The 14,146-nt window shown below is 37.3% G+C and overlaps 1 protein-coding gene across 1 annotated transcript in view; it reads left to right on the top strand.

The window, feature by feature from the left end:
* LOC131408156 (beta-galactosidase-1-like protein 3) overlaps window positions 1-14,146 on the top strand; it is a 63,373-nt gene that overhangs the window by 25,992 nt on the left and 23,235 nt on the right. The window contains exons 10-11 of the mRNA XM_058544712.1: window positions 289-370; window positions 1,312-1,376. Of these exons, the coding sequence (XP_058400695.1) occupies window positions 289-370; window positions 1,312-1,376 (147 nt within the window). The remainder of the gene's footprint in view (window positions 1-288; window positions 371-1,311; window positions 1,377-14,146) is intronic.

The raw sequence follows: 14,146 nt of genomic DNA, 5'->3' as shown, positions 1-14,146 counted from the left end.
GTCAACTTGGCCTGTGCTTTTCCCCTTGAGGCTATGACCATGGAGTGTCAGAGCCCATGCTTAGCTGCTTTTGTAATCATCCCTGGGAGAAACACCAGACGGGGATGGAGACCATGATTCCCCCAATTTACTGAGCTGCAGATGGTCAGACTCTCCATGCAAACTTTTCTCTTTAGCTCACATGTTGCCCATCTGAGCCCAGTTGTATTTATTTCCTAATTTTCTTATAGTTCCTTCTTCCCTTGGCAGCAAGGGAAGTGGGTTCATTTTGTCCACTTTTCTCAACAGGCCTTGCTGAAAAGAGGAATTGTGGAGCTGCCCTTGACCTCAGATAATACGAAAGATGTGGTAAAAGGCTCCATAAAAGGAGGTACAAATTTAGAATTATTTTAAGAGATAACTGAACCAGCGAATTTGAGTCTTGAACATGCCTCAGGAAAAACCAAGAGTGTCTCTGATGCCTCTCTTTCCCATGTACATTGAAATAGACCCCAGAGATTTGGTGTTACAGCAGATAAAGACTCAAGGTCAAAGCGAAGAGTTCACTCACCACTCTACGTCTTTTCCTCGCTCCTGTGGTCTCTGTTTAAACAGAGCCATAGTCGAGCTCTTCTGTCCTCAGTATACCTTTCCATCTCTCATAATTTTTCTGTGGCTAAGAATCTCCCTTGGTGCTGGGCATGGGTTAGAGTCAAGACCTTCTCCACCAACATGGAGAAGCGGAAGATAGGTGTTGTGTCAGGAAGCCGGCCTAGGGCAAAGTCCCAGTCCTGGGATCCTGCAGCCTGAGGCTCACTGTGGGCTCTGAGTAGGTCCTGAGAAGAAATTAGCAGAACAATTCAGAAGAAAACCATAAGGTGATGACAGTGAGGGAAATGGCCATGGTGTGAGCAGCCACGTAGGTCCAGGGGAATGTCTGTCAGCTAGTGCTGAGCGTAAGACCTGCTGTCTCTCCTCCTTCCTGGTGGCTCCTCCTCACATTATTTCCATGGTGTGGTAGAAAGTGTGCTGAACTTGTCAGAAAACCTACATTCAATTGCTAGGTCTTGTCAAGTTGTGTGACCCTGGCCTGTTCCACTTCTCTGCACGAAATATGGTCAATTTTAACCACCTTTCTTACCTCACTTTGTCTTTGCAAGTGTCCAATTATATGACAGCCTTTTGTACTTTGCAAAGTGGAACACAAGTAGTATCTCATTATCCTTACTACTCAGCACACCTTCCTTCCATGTTCAAGGTGTGGGCTTGCGTCCCTCCTCTGGTGGCACTTGTCACAGTGCCTTTTGCAGCATCTCTCCCTTCTCTCTACAGTGCTAGCCACCATCAATATGAAAACATTTCAGAAGGATGCTTTCCAGCGCCTTTATAAGGTACAGGTAAGGCTGTCTTAGAGATGAAGAGTCTTTGCCCCTTCGCCTATCATGACCTCTGTAGCCTGTGCAACTGGTGTTCAGTGAGAACAGGAAACTCGACAAGAAGAGTGCAGCTTTTGTGCTGGGGCTGAGCTGCTTTCCAAAGCAATTTTGGGAGTTTATGCCTTTTGGCATGGGGAATGAGGAGAAAATCCTGCTTCTGTCACCTCTGTTAGTGGAGCACCTCATGGAGATGATCAGTAGAAGGGTGAGGGGGTTATGTGAGGTAAATCAGAGGGAGATGACATTGTCTTTCCTCTGCAAGGACAGAGCTCAGAAATGGGTTATGGGTTGCTGACAGGGGACTCAGCCCTGGCAGTGGTTGGGTCAGCCTTTTTTAGCCAGTCTGTGTGAATTATGGGAATGAATGACTATTGTACATGGATTCCTTTAACAAATATGGATTGAGTAGCTCCCGTTTCCTCTCAGTGGGTAACCCCCTGTGATGGTTACAAAGATGGGCAAACTGTAGTCCATGCCTTCAGGTAGTATATGCTTTCTCCACAGAACTGCTGGACTGGCCTCTGACAGACCAAATGGGATTATGGTTTCCTCTGCTTAACACGCTTTCCTGGGTTTTCTTTGTGGCTAAAATAATATCCGAGACCCACGCTGTGGTCTGTAAGCCCTGGTGTGACTGACACAGTCTTCATTTCCAGCCTCAGCCCACGCTGCTCTCCTCCCTCAGGAGGCAGTCTGCAATGCCTGCTAAGCAGGGCGCTCTTGCTTGGCCAGAGCCCCCGCAGTGCCCCCTCCAGTGGCCTCTCTTCAGCCTTACACCTTCCTCCACAAGTCTTAATTAAGAATGAGTTAATCTTATTTCCATGTCTTACTAATTTCTCACAGTTTCTGACCTAGTAAAAAGAAAGACCTCTTCCAGGGGTGGATCTATGGCTGTTCCTAATGTTTAATGCCTTTAATAAGTCTTTCTGTTTTGGTTTCTTTTTTTCTTGTCACTTCTTTTTTAACAGCTTTATTGAAATATAATTTATACACCATTAAATTCACCCACTGTAAGTAAAGAGTTTAATATATAGAATTTTACAATCATCACTACAATTAAAAAGTTGCCTCATGCTCATTTGCGGTTAATACCCTGCTCCCATCTCCAGCCCCAGGCAACCGCTGATCTGCTTTCTGTCTCTACCGATTTGCCTTTTTTGCACATTTCCTGTAAACGGAATCATACAGTATCTGGCTTCTCTCATGCACTTTGAGGTTCATCCACATGTGGCGTGACTCAGTTCTTCATTCCTCCTGATAGCTGGGCGGGTTGTGCCTTTGCTGTCATATGTTTAGACTCATAGCCGAACCCGAAGTCATGCAGCTTTTCTCATATGTCCTTCTTTTGTGTGCCAATACGGTTAATATGGTTTTGAATGTTGACCCTGTCTTGCCTTCCTGGGGTGAGCCCACTCGATTGTCGTGTATTATCATTTTGTTTACTACTGGATTCAATTTGTCCATATTTTGTTGAGAATTTTTGCTTCTGTATTCATGAGGGATAGGCGCTTTTGGTTCTCTTTTCTTGAAATGTGTTTGTTCAATTTTGGAATTAGGGTAATGCTTGCCTCATAAAATGAGTTTGGAAGTGTTCTTTCCTTTTCTATTTTCTGAAAGAGATTGTGTAGAATTGTTAGTATCTCTTTCTTAGTGTTTGGTAAAATTCACCAGTGAAACCATCTGGACCTGAAGTGTTTTTTTTAGAAAGTTTTTAACTTTTTAAAAAAGTTTTTAACTAAATTTAATTTCTGTTGGGCCAGCCTGGTGGCTTAGCGGTTAAGTGCACATGCTCCGCTACTGGCGGCCCGGGTTCTGATCCCGGGTGCGCACCGACGCACCGCTTCTCTGGCCATGCTGAGGCCGCGTCCCACATACAGCAACTAGAAGGATGTGCAACTATGACATACAACTATCTACTGGGGCTTTGGGGAAAATAAAAAAAAGAGGAGGATTGGCAATAGATGTTAGCTCAGAGCCGGTCTTCCTCATCAAAAAGAGGAGGATTAGTACGGATGTTAGCTCAGGGCTGATTTTCCTCACACACACAAAAAATATATTTAATTTCTGTAATAGATATAGCATAATTCAGGTTATTTGTTTTTGAGTAGACACAAGACAAACTTGTGTCTTTCAAGGATTTATTCTATTCTATTTCATCTGAGTTTTTGATTCGTGGACATAGAGCTATTTGTAACATTTGTTGATGTCCTTCTAGTGTCTTTGTTGTCAGTAGTGATGGCTTTCTTTCATTCCTGATATTGGTAATTTTGTGTCTTCTCTCTTGTTGTCTTGGTCAATATGTCTAGAAGTTTATCAATTTTATTGATATCTTTAAAGAACCAGTTCTTGTCTTGTTTTCTTTCCTCTATTATTTTTCTGTTTTTTATTTCATTGATTTCTGCTCTGATCTTTAGCATTTTCTACCTTCTGCTTCCTTTGGATTGAATGTGCTCTACTTTTTCCAGTTTTTTTTCTGGTGGAAGCTTAGGTTACTGATTTGAGACTTTCTTCTTTTCTAATACAAGCATTTACCCCTAAAAATTTCCCTGTATGCACTGGTTTTGCTGCATCCTATCAATTTTGATATGCTGCATTTTCATTTTCCAAAAAATGTTTCAAAAAATTTTCAAAATATTTTTAAATTTCCCTTGAGACTTCTTTATTCCATGTGTCAGGTTGAAGTGTGTTTCGTTTCTCAATCTTTGGGGATTTTCCAGATATCATTCTGTTATTGATTTTTGGTTTAATACTGTTAAAATTCAAGAACATACTTTGTATGATTTCTGTCTTTTTACATTTGTTAAGGTTTGTTTTATGGCTCATAACATTCTTGGTGAATGTTCCATGTACACTTGAGAAGAATGTGTATTTTGCATTTGTTTATAAATTTCCATTAGATCAAGTTGATTAATGATATTGTTCAGGTAATCTCTATCCTTACTGATTTTCTGCCTACGTAGTCTGTCAATTATTAAGAGAAGAGTGTTGACATCTCTGAATATAATTGTGGATTTGTTTATTTGTACTTTCAGACCAGTTTTTGTCTCATGTATTTTGAAGTTCTGTTTTTAGGTGCATACACATTTAGCATTGTTATATTTTCCTGGGGAATTCACCTCTTTATCATTATTTAATGTTCATCTTCCTGTTTTGAAGTCTACCTTGGCTGATATAACTATAGCCACTCCAGCTTTCTTTTGGTTAGTGTTTGCATGATGTATCTTTCTTTATCTTTTTGCTTTTTACCTATCTTAAAGTCTTTGTATTTAAAGTGGATTTCTTGTAGACAGCATATAGTTACATATTGCTTTTTTAAAGATTCAATCTGACAATTTTTGCCTTTTAACTAATGTGGTTACATAATTCACATTTAAAGTGATTATTGATATAGTTGGATTAAAATCTAGCATCCAACTAGCACTGCTGTTTCCAACTAGCAACCCAATTAGCATTGCTAATTCTTTTCTATTTGTTGAATTTTTTTCTTTCCTTTTTCCCCTTTTCTTGGGTTAATTGAGAATTTTTTTATGATTTCATTTTATTTCCTCTATGGACTAATTACTTTTATCACCTTTTAAAGCTTTAGCTGTTGCCCAAGGATTTAAAATATACATTTTAAAATAATCTGAAACTGGGGCTGGACCGGTGGTGCAAGCAGTTAAGTGCGTGAGCTCTGCTGCGGTGGCCCGTGGTTTGCCAGTTTGGATCCTGGGCGTGCACCGACGCGCCGCTTGGCAAGCCATGCTGTGGTGGCATCCCATATAAAGTAGAGGAGGATGGGCATGGATGTTAGCCCAGGGCCAGTCTTCCTCAGCAAAAAAAGAGGAAGATTGGCAGATGTTAGCTCAGGGCCGATCTTCCTCACAAAAGAAAAAAATAAAATAAAATAAAATAAAATAAATCTGAAACTATCTTCGAATATTAAACTGCTTCACATGTAGTGTTAAGATCTTACAACAGTGTATTCCTAATTCCTCCGTTAAAGATGTCATTCCATCGTCTTTTGCTTCCATGGTTTCTGATGAGAAGTCTCTATTAATTCTCATCTGTGGCTTTTGTAGGTGATTTGTCTTTTTTTCTCTAACTGCCTTTGGAATTTTCTCTTTGTCTTTGGTTTTCGGAAGCTTGAGTTACTATACTTAGGTGTGGTACATTTCTTAGAATTTATCCTGCTTGACATTCTCTGAGATTCTTTGATCTGTGGTTTGGTGTCTGTCATTAATTTTAGAAAATTCTCAGCCATTACTTATTCAAATATTTCCTCTGTTCTGTCTCTTCTTCTGCAGGTCCAATTACACATACATTAGATCATTTGATATTGTCTCACACCTCTTGGATGCTGTTTTCTTTTTTCCTGACTATTTTTCAGATGGGTTTGGTTAATTTCTATCAACTTCTCTTTAGTGCGCTGATTCATTCCTCTTCTCTGTTGAGTCTGCTCATGAGCCCACTGAAGGCATTCTTCATTTCTGTTACTGTGTTTTTGGTTTCTAGTATTTCCATTTGATTCTTTCTTGTAGTTTCCATCTTTCAGCGAAAATTGCCCATCTGATTTTGCATACTGCCCACCTTTTCTATGATAGCCTTTAACATATTAATTACAGTTATTTTAAATTCTCTTCTAATTATAACATGTGTGTCTTATCTGACTCTGTTTCTGATGATTACTTTATCTCTTCAAAGTGTGCTTTTTCCTTGCCTTTTTATGTGGCTCGTAGTGTTTCATTGGAAACTGAACATCTTGTGTGGGACAGAGATACTGTCTTGGAGATGAGCATGCCTTTCCTCCAGTTATGCTTTTAATGTGAAGTTTTGTGTTAAGTCTGGTCAGGAGTTGAGCTGAATTTGAGATTTGTTGTTGCTATGGTTATCCTCCATGCATCACAGCCTTCAAATTCCTCTAGTGACATCTTGTGTCTAGGGTAAGGGCTGGTTTGGCAGAAGTATATTCTCCATGTTTGCACTCCTCTTGGCTTTGGGTCTTCCCTTTGCATTGGACCCCAGAGAGAATCTGTCTTTTCCAGTGCCCCCAGCTATACTACAAGTTCTTTTCACTCTACACTGGTTAGCCTGATGGTGAGGGAGGAAACACATTCTCTGAAGTTCTGATTAAGCCTCAGTCTTAGGTAGGCACGGTGTTCCCAGGTCTGAGGGGTGTGGCCTTTTCAAGTTCTCCTGCTCCTCCTCTAGCTGTAGTTCTGGGCCAAGCATGTGTTCCTATTTGTCTCCCAAAGGGGATGTTTTTTTCCCCCTGCTCCCTTTTCCCAGATGCAATAGGTTTTTACCAGTGCCCTAAGGTGACAGCTTTTGTTGCTCTTCTCTCTGCACATTAAGGCTTCATTCCCTAGGGGAGATGGCGGTGGGAGATTTGACAGTGGCTCCTGCTCCCATTCCCCAGCCAGTACCAGGAAGGAAGCCAAAGTACCACAGACTGTGTAGCTTAAACAACATTTATTTCCTTAGATTTCTGGAAGCTAGAAGTCTGAGATCAAGGTGTCAGCAGGTTTGTTTCTTCTGAGGCTTCTCTCCTTGCTCGTAGATGGCTGACTTCTCCCCACATTTTCACATAGTCTTCCCTCTGTGTGTGTCTGTATCCTAATCTCCTCTTCTTATAAGGACACCAATCAGATTGGATTAGGACCCACCCTAATAACCTCATTTAACCTTAATTAACTGTTTAATTACTCTTTTTATGAATACAGTCACATTCTGAGGTACTGAAGGTTAGGACTTCAACATATGAATTTGGGGTGGAAATTAACAGAAGCTTACTGAAGATTCTCCCCAATCTTCCCTCAGAACATCTAGTGGGATTTGTGGAGGTAAAACCTGCAGGAATGTATAAGACCCACTACATCTGGGCCCCCAGGGGCTTCACACTTTCAGGCTAGTCCACACTCAGTCTTTACTAATTGTTTAAAATTATGTATTTCTATCTTATAGGCTCCAGCCCCAGGTAAGCAAATGATTAGGTCCTGTTTCTCCCAAGTATCAGGTTTACAACAGATTTTGATTTATTTGGTTGCTCTGAGACCTCAATTTTCTGATGGGTTCAAGGAAAGTAATTAATTTGTAGTTTTTCAAGCTTTGTCCTTGTTGTAAGTGTGGGATTTATGTTCCTTCCAGCTCTCTACATCTCTGATTATAAGCAGAAATTTCCCTATTTTCTTCTGAGTAAATATTGTTGTTACGGTTTTTCTATGTTTTAATATAAGCACTTAAGTGTATAAATTTCTCATTAGCCCATAAATTTTTATATTTGTTATACTATAATCAGAATAATTTGAATATTCAATAAGATTGCTTCTTTGACTAATTAGTAGTTCTAGAAGTGAATTTCTTAATTTCCAAACATATGGAGTTTTTCTTTTTTCCTAATTACACTGCAGTCAGAGAACATACTTGGTACCATTTTAAACATATGTAGAGTTTTTCTTTTATCATTAACTCATGACTTTTTAATATATATAAAGCATTTTCATCAATTATAATCAATATATTGTTGAAGCTTTAATTGCCTTCTTGTTGGCTATTTGGAAGCCAAGCTGGATCCTGTTTCCTTCTAACTTGACACCATCAGTCTTCCATAGTTTCCTTGGTTTCTGGCAGAGTTAGATGTCCGGATTCACCTTATACATTTCCAATCCTAGACCTGGAATTAGCTATTTCTCCCAGGAGTTCTGCTGCTTCTGTAGAGCACAATCTGTGCTGACTACTGAATTGCCATGGCTTCCAGGTATAGTGGGAGTGTAGGGTCAGGACATAGGTACATTTTAAAAGAGGAGAAAATTATGAATTTCCATTGATTTGTTAAATACAAATTTAGAATTATAGGGTTTATATTTAACTTCTTTGATTTATACTTTTATTTTTTCTCTCACTCTGGAAATCATAGTTGCTGACAATATTAACAGTTTTATTATTTAGTCAATTCTACAATATTTAATCAATTCTACAATAATAGATTTGAAATAACAATACTGATAATATTACTGAAAATAAGAAAACCTGATGGTCTTTAAGATTTCTGTGGGTTTTCTTTTATCTTTAAGGTGTTTCCCACAGGGAATGTGTAGTCAAAATTCTATGTACTAAGGTTACATGGAATAATTTCTTTGTTTTATATAGTTATTTTACCAATATGGTGTAGAATTAGGTTCATTTAAATTTATTTTCAATTTTTAGATATTGTTCTCTATTTTTAAATTTTATTTTATTTGTGTTTATGTCCTATCAGTGGTCACGTTTTGCAAACACTGTGTGCTTGAAATGAAGATATTTTGCACTATTGGGTGTGGTATTCTCAATAAGTTCTCTATGTCAATTTTATTTATTGCATTGTTCTAATTGTCTATTCCCTAAATGAATTTTTTTGACCTATTCTATCAATCACTGATAGAAATGTGTTAATATTTCCTACCATGATTCTGGATTTGCATATTTCTACCAGTAGTCCTTAATATTTTTACCTTCACTTCAAAAGATTTATCAAAGTTTTTAAATACATTTTGAGGCTATGTAAATTTGGAATTCTTTTATATTCATACAGATGAAATGTTCGTCATTAGGAAATGACCCTCTTTTTCTGTGTCCTTTTTTTATCCTCATTTTTTAGTTTCACTTTCCTGTTCTAAATGTTTACTTTTTATTTATGCTATTCTATGTTATTTAAGCCCCCTTAAATTGTTTTTGGATTGTGATGGGAATAGATAGTTAACTAGATAGTTGTCCTTATTAGTATCAATTGATAGAACTACCACAAACTACTTGTCAATTTCTGGAAACTAACAGCCAAAAAAGCATTGATCTTTTGCATTCAGAAACAATATTTTGTTGCCTCCTATTCAAAATGCAATTATGGTTTCTAGCATACTGCAACTGTTATACTTTACCTTAGTTATGTCTCTTTTTGTTCCAAAAAGGATTTCAGTTCAGCTGAATAAGCAGGTATTATTCTAAATTACAGAAATCAAATGTCCTAGGTTGTTCTAGTCTAGCATTCTGAGGAATCCTTTAAGTGAAGCCTGAAAAATGAACATTGAGTTACTATAATCGCAGAATTTTAGAGATGAGGGACATTAGAAGTTATCTAGGGAAGGGAAAAACACCAAGAGGTACTGAATGACTATGGTCCCACAATCAAGAAAGGTCAGAAGTGTTGTGTGAATCCAGACAGTCCATTACTCTTACCTCTGTCCCATGGCCCTGTGCTCACACATCTTTGTCCCTCCCCCGTTACAGCACATGTTATCTAAGAATACAACTGCCTGGTGTTAAAGGTATAAGGATAGACTTTCGTGCCATTGTGTTCTGTGTGCTTGAATAGTTAACCAAGACACTGACCTGTTCCGTAAGCTGACGCTATCATAAGCCAAGGACGTTTGTATTTTTCTGTAACTCCAGTCTCTGTTTGTTGATGAACAGGAGAATCACCAAACCTATCATCTTTTCTTGATAAATACTTTAAGTAAGAAATCTTTTCACTTCTCCCAAAAATCCATATCAAATAATGCACTTTCTCTGTGAAGCACTTTACACAGTGGAAATCTTTGAGGAAGCTAAGCAGAGGGCTCCAGAGTTTCAATAGCAGGCATGGTACTACCGCATTTTTCACTGGTCAGTCACAGAAATTTTCTTATTAGAACAATTATTTCTTCAATCTCATTGTCTGCTGCATACTCTTAATTTGAGTTAGGAGATTGATGATTGCAGGAATGCTTGTAAACTCAAACCCTGGAGTTATGAAACGCCCTGCTTGGTGGTGTGGGACCAGGGCACTCCCTGCCTTGTTCTCCAGTGTGTCAGAGAGGTCTCGGGGTGCTAATTGAGCTCTTCACTATGGTTTCCTTTTCCACATCTTTGGAGGCAATCTAAAAAGGCGATGAGAAATGTGTGAAGATAAGAGAATAACCCACATTCAGGATAAAACTATCATTGTATTTGCTTACGATTCACTCATTTAGGGGTGTTCAATAGATTCTTCTCCCTAAAGGTTTATTTTACTTTTTTTGGTTATTGTTGTTTTTTTTCTTTATGGTTTCTTTTTTATTGATGTATAATTGACATATAACGTTATATTAGTTTCAGGCCTACAACATAATGATTCAATATTTGTATAAATTGCAAATAATACCCACTAGAACTCTAGTTAACATCCGTCACACACATAGCAGCATTTTTTTCTTGTGATGAGAACTTTTGAGATCTACTCTCTTGGCAACTTTCAAATGTACAATGCAATATTATTATTATCATTTCTTATTGAACTGACATATTATATTAGTTTCAAGTGTACAACATAATGATTCAATATTTGTATGTATTGCAGAATGATCACCACAACATAAGCCTAGTTAACATCTGTCACCATACATAGTTACAAAATGTTTTTCTTGTGATAAGAACTTTTAAGATCTACTTTCTTAGCAACTTGCAGTATGCAAAATAGTATTGTTAACTATAGTCACCATGCTGTACATTACATCCCCGTGACTTGTTTATTTTATGACTGGAAGTTTATACCTTTTGACTCTCTTAATTCATTATACTCACCTTCTACCCCCCAAATTGTAAACTCAACAGATTGGCAACCACCAATCTGTTCTCTGTATCTATGGGCTGGGCTTTTTTGTTGTTATTGTTCATTTATTTTCCACATATAAGTGAAATCATAAGGTATTTGTCTTTCTCTGTCTGCCTTATTTCATTTAGCATAATGCCCTCTAAGTCCATCCATGTTGTTACAAATGGAAAGATTTCATTCTTTTTTATGGCTGAATAATGTTCCTGTGTATGTGTGTGTATGTGTGTGTGTATCACATCTTCTGTATCCATTCATTCATTGATGGACACCTGTCTTGGCTATTGTAAATAATGCTGCAATGAAGATGGGGGTGCATATATCTTTTCAAGTTAGTGTTTTTGTTTTCTTCAGATAAATATCCAGAAGTGGAATTGCTGGATCATACAATAGTTCTATTTTTAATTTTTTGAGAAGCTTCCGTACTGTTTTCCATAGTGGCTGCACCATTATAATTCCACCAACAGTGCATGGAGGTTCCCTTTTCTCCACATCCTTGCCAACACATTATTTTTAGTCTTTTTGATAATAGGCATTCTAACAGGTGTGAGGTGATATCTCATTCTTTTTTTGATATGCATTTCCCTGATGATTAATGATGTTGAGCATCTTTTCATGTACTTGTTAGCCATCTGTGTTTCTTCTTTGGAAAAATGTGTTTTCAGATCTTCTGCCCATTTTTTAATCAGATTGTGTTTTGCTATTGAGTTGTATGAGTTCTTTATATATTTTGGATATTAGCCTGTTATCAGATATTTGATTTGCAAATATTTTCTCCCGTTCAGTAGGTTGCCTTTTCACTTTGTTGATGGTTTCCTTTGTTGTGCAGAAGCTGTTTAGTTTGATGTAGTCCTACTTGCTTATTTTTGCTTTTGATGTCAGGTCCAAAAAAATCATTGCCAAGACCAATGTCAGGGAGCTGATTGCCTATGTTTTCTTTTAGGATTTTTATGGTTTCAGGTCTTACATTCAAATTTTTAATCCATTTTGAGTTAATTTTTGTGTGTGGTGTAAGATAGTGGTCCAGTTTCATTCTTTTGCATGTGACTGTCCAGTTTTCCCAACTGCATTTATTGAAGAGACTGTCTTTCCCCCACTTTATATTCTTGGCTCCTTTGTTGTAAATTAATTGACAATATATATGTAGGTTTATTTCTGGCTCCATATTCTGTTCCATTGATCTATGTGTCTGTTTTTATGCCAATATCATACTGTTTCGATTACTATAGCTTTGTAATATAGTTTGAAATCAGGAAGCATGATGCCTCCAGCTTTGTTTTTCTTTCTCAAGATTGGTTTGGCTATTTGGGGTCTTTTGTGGTTCCACATAAATTTTAGGATTTCTTTTTTCTATTTCTGTGAAAAATGACACAAATTTTAATAGGGATTGCATTAAATCTGTAGATTACTTTAGGTAGTATGGACATTTTAACAATATTAATTCTTTCAATCCATGAGCATGGAATATCTTTTCATTTATTTGTGTTTTCTTATTTCATCAATGTCTTATAGTTTTCAGTGTACAGGTCTTTCACTTCATTGGTTGTTTATTCTTAGGTATTTTATTCTTTTTTTGTGTGAGGAAGATCGTCCCTGAGCTAACATCTGCCAATCCTCCTCTTTTTGCTGAGGAAGACTGCCCCTGGGCTAACATCCATGCCCATCTTCCTCCACTTTATATGGGACACTGCCACAGCATGGTTTGACAAGCAGTGTGTCGGTGCGCGCCCGGATCCGAGCCGGCGAACCCTGGGCCACTGCAGCGGAGCACGTGAACTTAACCGCTTGCGCCACGGGGCTGGCCCCGGGTATTTTATTCTTTTTGATGCAATTGTAAATAGGATTGTTTCCTTAATTTCTCTTTCTGATAGTTTGTTATTCATCTATAGAAATGCAACTGACTTTTGTATATTGATTTTGTGTACTGAAAGTTTACTGAATTTGTTTATTAGTTCTAACAGTGTTTTGGTGGAGTCTTTAGCGTTTTCTATATGTAATATCATGACATCTGTGAATAGAGACAGTTTTAGTTCTTCCTTTCCAATTTGGATTGCCTTTTATTTCTTTTTCTTGCGTAATTGCTCTGGCTAGAATATTCAATACTATGTTGAATAAAAATGGCAAGAGTGAGCATCCTTGTCTTGTTCCTGATCTTAGAGGAAAAGCTTTCAGCTTTTCACCATTGAGTGTGATGTCAGTTGTCATATATTGCCATCATATATGGCCTTTATTATGTTGAGGTACTATACCCACTTTGTTGAGAGTTTGTATCATGAATGGATGTTGAATTTTGTCAAGTGCTTTTTCTACATCTATTGAAATGATCATAGGATTTTTATCCTTCATTTTGTTAATGTGGTGTATCACCTTGTTTGATTTGCATATATTTGCATCCCAGGGATAAATCCCACTTGATCATGGTATATGATACTTTTCATGTAATGTTAAACTCAGTTTGATAATATTTTGTTGAAGATTTTTGCATCTATGTTCATCAGGGATATTGGCCTGTAATTCTCTTTTTTTTTGTAGCGTTCTTGTCTGGTTTTGGTATCAGGGTAATACTGGCCTCAAAAAATTACTTTGGAAGTATTCCCTCCTTCTATTTTTTGGAAGAGTTTGAGAAGGATTTATATTAGTTCTTCTTTAAATGTTTGGTGGAATTCACCAGTGAAGCCATCTGGTCCTGGACTTTTGTTCATTGGGAGGTTTTTGATTCTCTATTTCTTCATGATTTAGTCTTGGTAGGTTGTATGTTTCTAGAAATTTATCCATTTCTTCCAGGTTGTCCAATTTTTTGGTATATGATTGTTCTTTGTAGTCCCTTATTTTCCTTGTATTCCTCAGTTGTAACATCTCTTTCATTTCTGATTTTATTTATGTGAATCTTCTCTCTTTTTCTTGATTTGTTTAACTAAAGGTTTGTCTATTTTATTTATCTTTTCAAAAACCAGCTCTTAGTTTCATTGATCTTTTCTATTGTCTTTTTAGTCTCATTTATTTCTGCTCTGATTTTTGTTATTTCCTTTCTTCTATTAACTTTGGGCTTAGTTGGTTCTTTTTTTTAAGTCTCTTGAGGTGTAAAATTAGGGTGTTTATTTGAGATCTTTCTTGTTTCTTAATGTAGGCATTTATCACATGAACTTACCGC

The sequence above is a fragment of the Diceros bicornis genome, chromosome 7, assembly GCF_020826845.1.
Source record: "Diceros bicornis minor isolate mBicDic1 chromosome 7, mDicBic1.mat.cur, whole genome shotgun sequence".
Classification (NCBI taxonomy): Eukaryota; Metazoa; Chordata; class Mammalia; order Perissodactyla; family Rhinocerotidae; genus Diceros; species Diceros bicornis.
The sequence above is the reverse complement of the archived record's forward strand: the minus strand, read 5'-3'. Positions and strand labels throughout refer to the sequence as shown.